The following is a 1,341-nucleotide window of genomic DNA, read 5'->3' as shown; positions in this document are numbered from 1 at the left end:
AGGGACTGATCTGAGGATTGTTCTTCTGGGTAAAACTGGATCAGGAAAAAGTGCAACAGGAAACACTATCCTGGGCAGAAAGGCTTTTGAAGTTGTTGATTTCATGAAATCAGCCAATAAATCATGTGAGAAACAGGAAGGAGTGGTGGATGGAAAAAACGTCTCTTTAATTGACACTCCAGGACTATTTAACACAGCTATGGATAAACAACAAGTGAAGACTGAAATAGAAAAGTGTGTGCAGATGTCATCTCCTGGTCCTCATGTGTTTCTGCTGGTGCTAAAGCTAGGTGTGAGTTTCACAAAAGAAGAGAGAGAAGCAGTGAAATGGATTCAGGAGAACTTTGGAGAAGAAGCTATGAGTCGTACCATCATTCTGTTCACTCACGCTGATCTGCTGAAGGGAAAACCTGTGGAAGAGTACATTAGTAAAAGTGACTATTTAATGGAATTAGTTCGAAGCTGTGAAGGCAGATATCACTCATTCAACAATGAGGACAGAAACCATCAAGATCAGGTCACTGGACTGCTGAAAAATATTGACACAATGATGAAGAAAAATGAAATGATGCCTTACATTTTTGAGATGTTTAAAACAACTCAGACAGAAATTACAAGGAGAAAAAATCAGACAGTGATTGCATGTGCAGTTGCAGTGCTGCTACTTGGTATAGTTTTTGCATTTCTGCAACAGCAGAAGATGAAGTTGGAGCTACAGGAGAAGATGATGTTAGAGCAACAGGAAAAGATGAGGTTGGAGCAACAAGAGCAGATGATGTTAGAGCTACAGGAGATGATGATGATGTTAGAGCAAGAAGAGAAAATGATGTCGGAGCTAGAGGAAATGTTGAGGTTGGAGCAACATGAGATGATGATGTTGGAGCTACAGGAGAAGATGATGTTGCAGCAACAGGAGAAGATGATGTCGGAGCTAGAGGAAATGTTGAGGTTGGAGCAACAGGAGAAGATGATGTTAGAGCTACAGGAGAAGATGATGTTAGAGCTATAGGAGATGATGATCTTAGAGCAACAGGAGAAGATGATGTAGAGCAACAAGAGAAGATGATGTTGGAGCAACAGTTGAAGATGATATTGGAGCAACAAGAGAAGATGATGTTGGAGCTACTTGAGATGATGATGTTAGAGCAACAGTTGAAGATGATGTTGGAGCAACAAGAGAAGATGATGTTGGAGCTACATGAGATGATGATGTTGGAGCAACAGTTGAAGATGATGTTGGAGCAACAGGAGAAGATGATGTCGGAGCTAGAGGAAATGTTGAGATTGGAGCAACAAGAGATGATGATGTTGGAGCAACAGGAGAAGACGATGTCGGAGCTA

The 1,341-nt window shown here is 41.2% G+C and overlaps 1 protein-coding gene across 1 annotated transcript; it reads left to right on the top strand.

The window, feature by feature from the left end:
• Positions 1–2: 2 nt before the first annotated feature.
• Positions 3–1,009, top strand: LOC107747700 (GTPase IMAP family member 7-like; the record flags this gene model as incomplete). The annotated part of the gene is made up of 1 exon (XM_016562300.1): positions 3–1,009. A coding segment is annotated over one exon (1,007 nt), but the record flags the coding sequence as incomplete, so codon positions are not given.
• Between the last annotated feature and the right edge of the window lie 332 nt (positions 1,010–1,341).

Source organism: Sinocyclocheilus rhinocerous, unplaced genomic scaffold, assembly GCF_001515625.1.
Source record: "Sinocyclocheilus rhinocerous isolate Xijiao unplaced genomic scaffold, SAMN03320098_v1.1 scaffold9990, whole genome shotgun sequence".
Taxonomy (NCBI): Eukaryota; Metazoa; Chordata; class Actinopteri; order Cypriniformes; family Cyprinidae; genus Sinocyclocheilus; species Sinocyclocheilus rhinocerous.
Note: the sequence above shows the minus strand (reverse complement) of the source record. Positions and strands in the feature narration are given on the sequence as shown.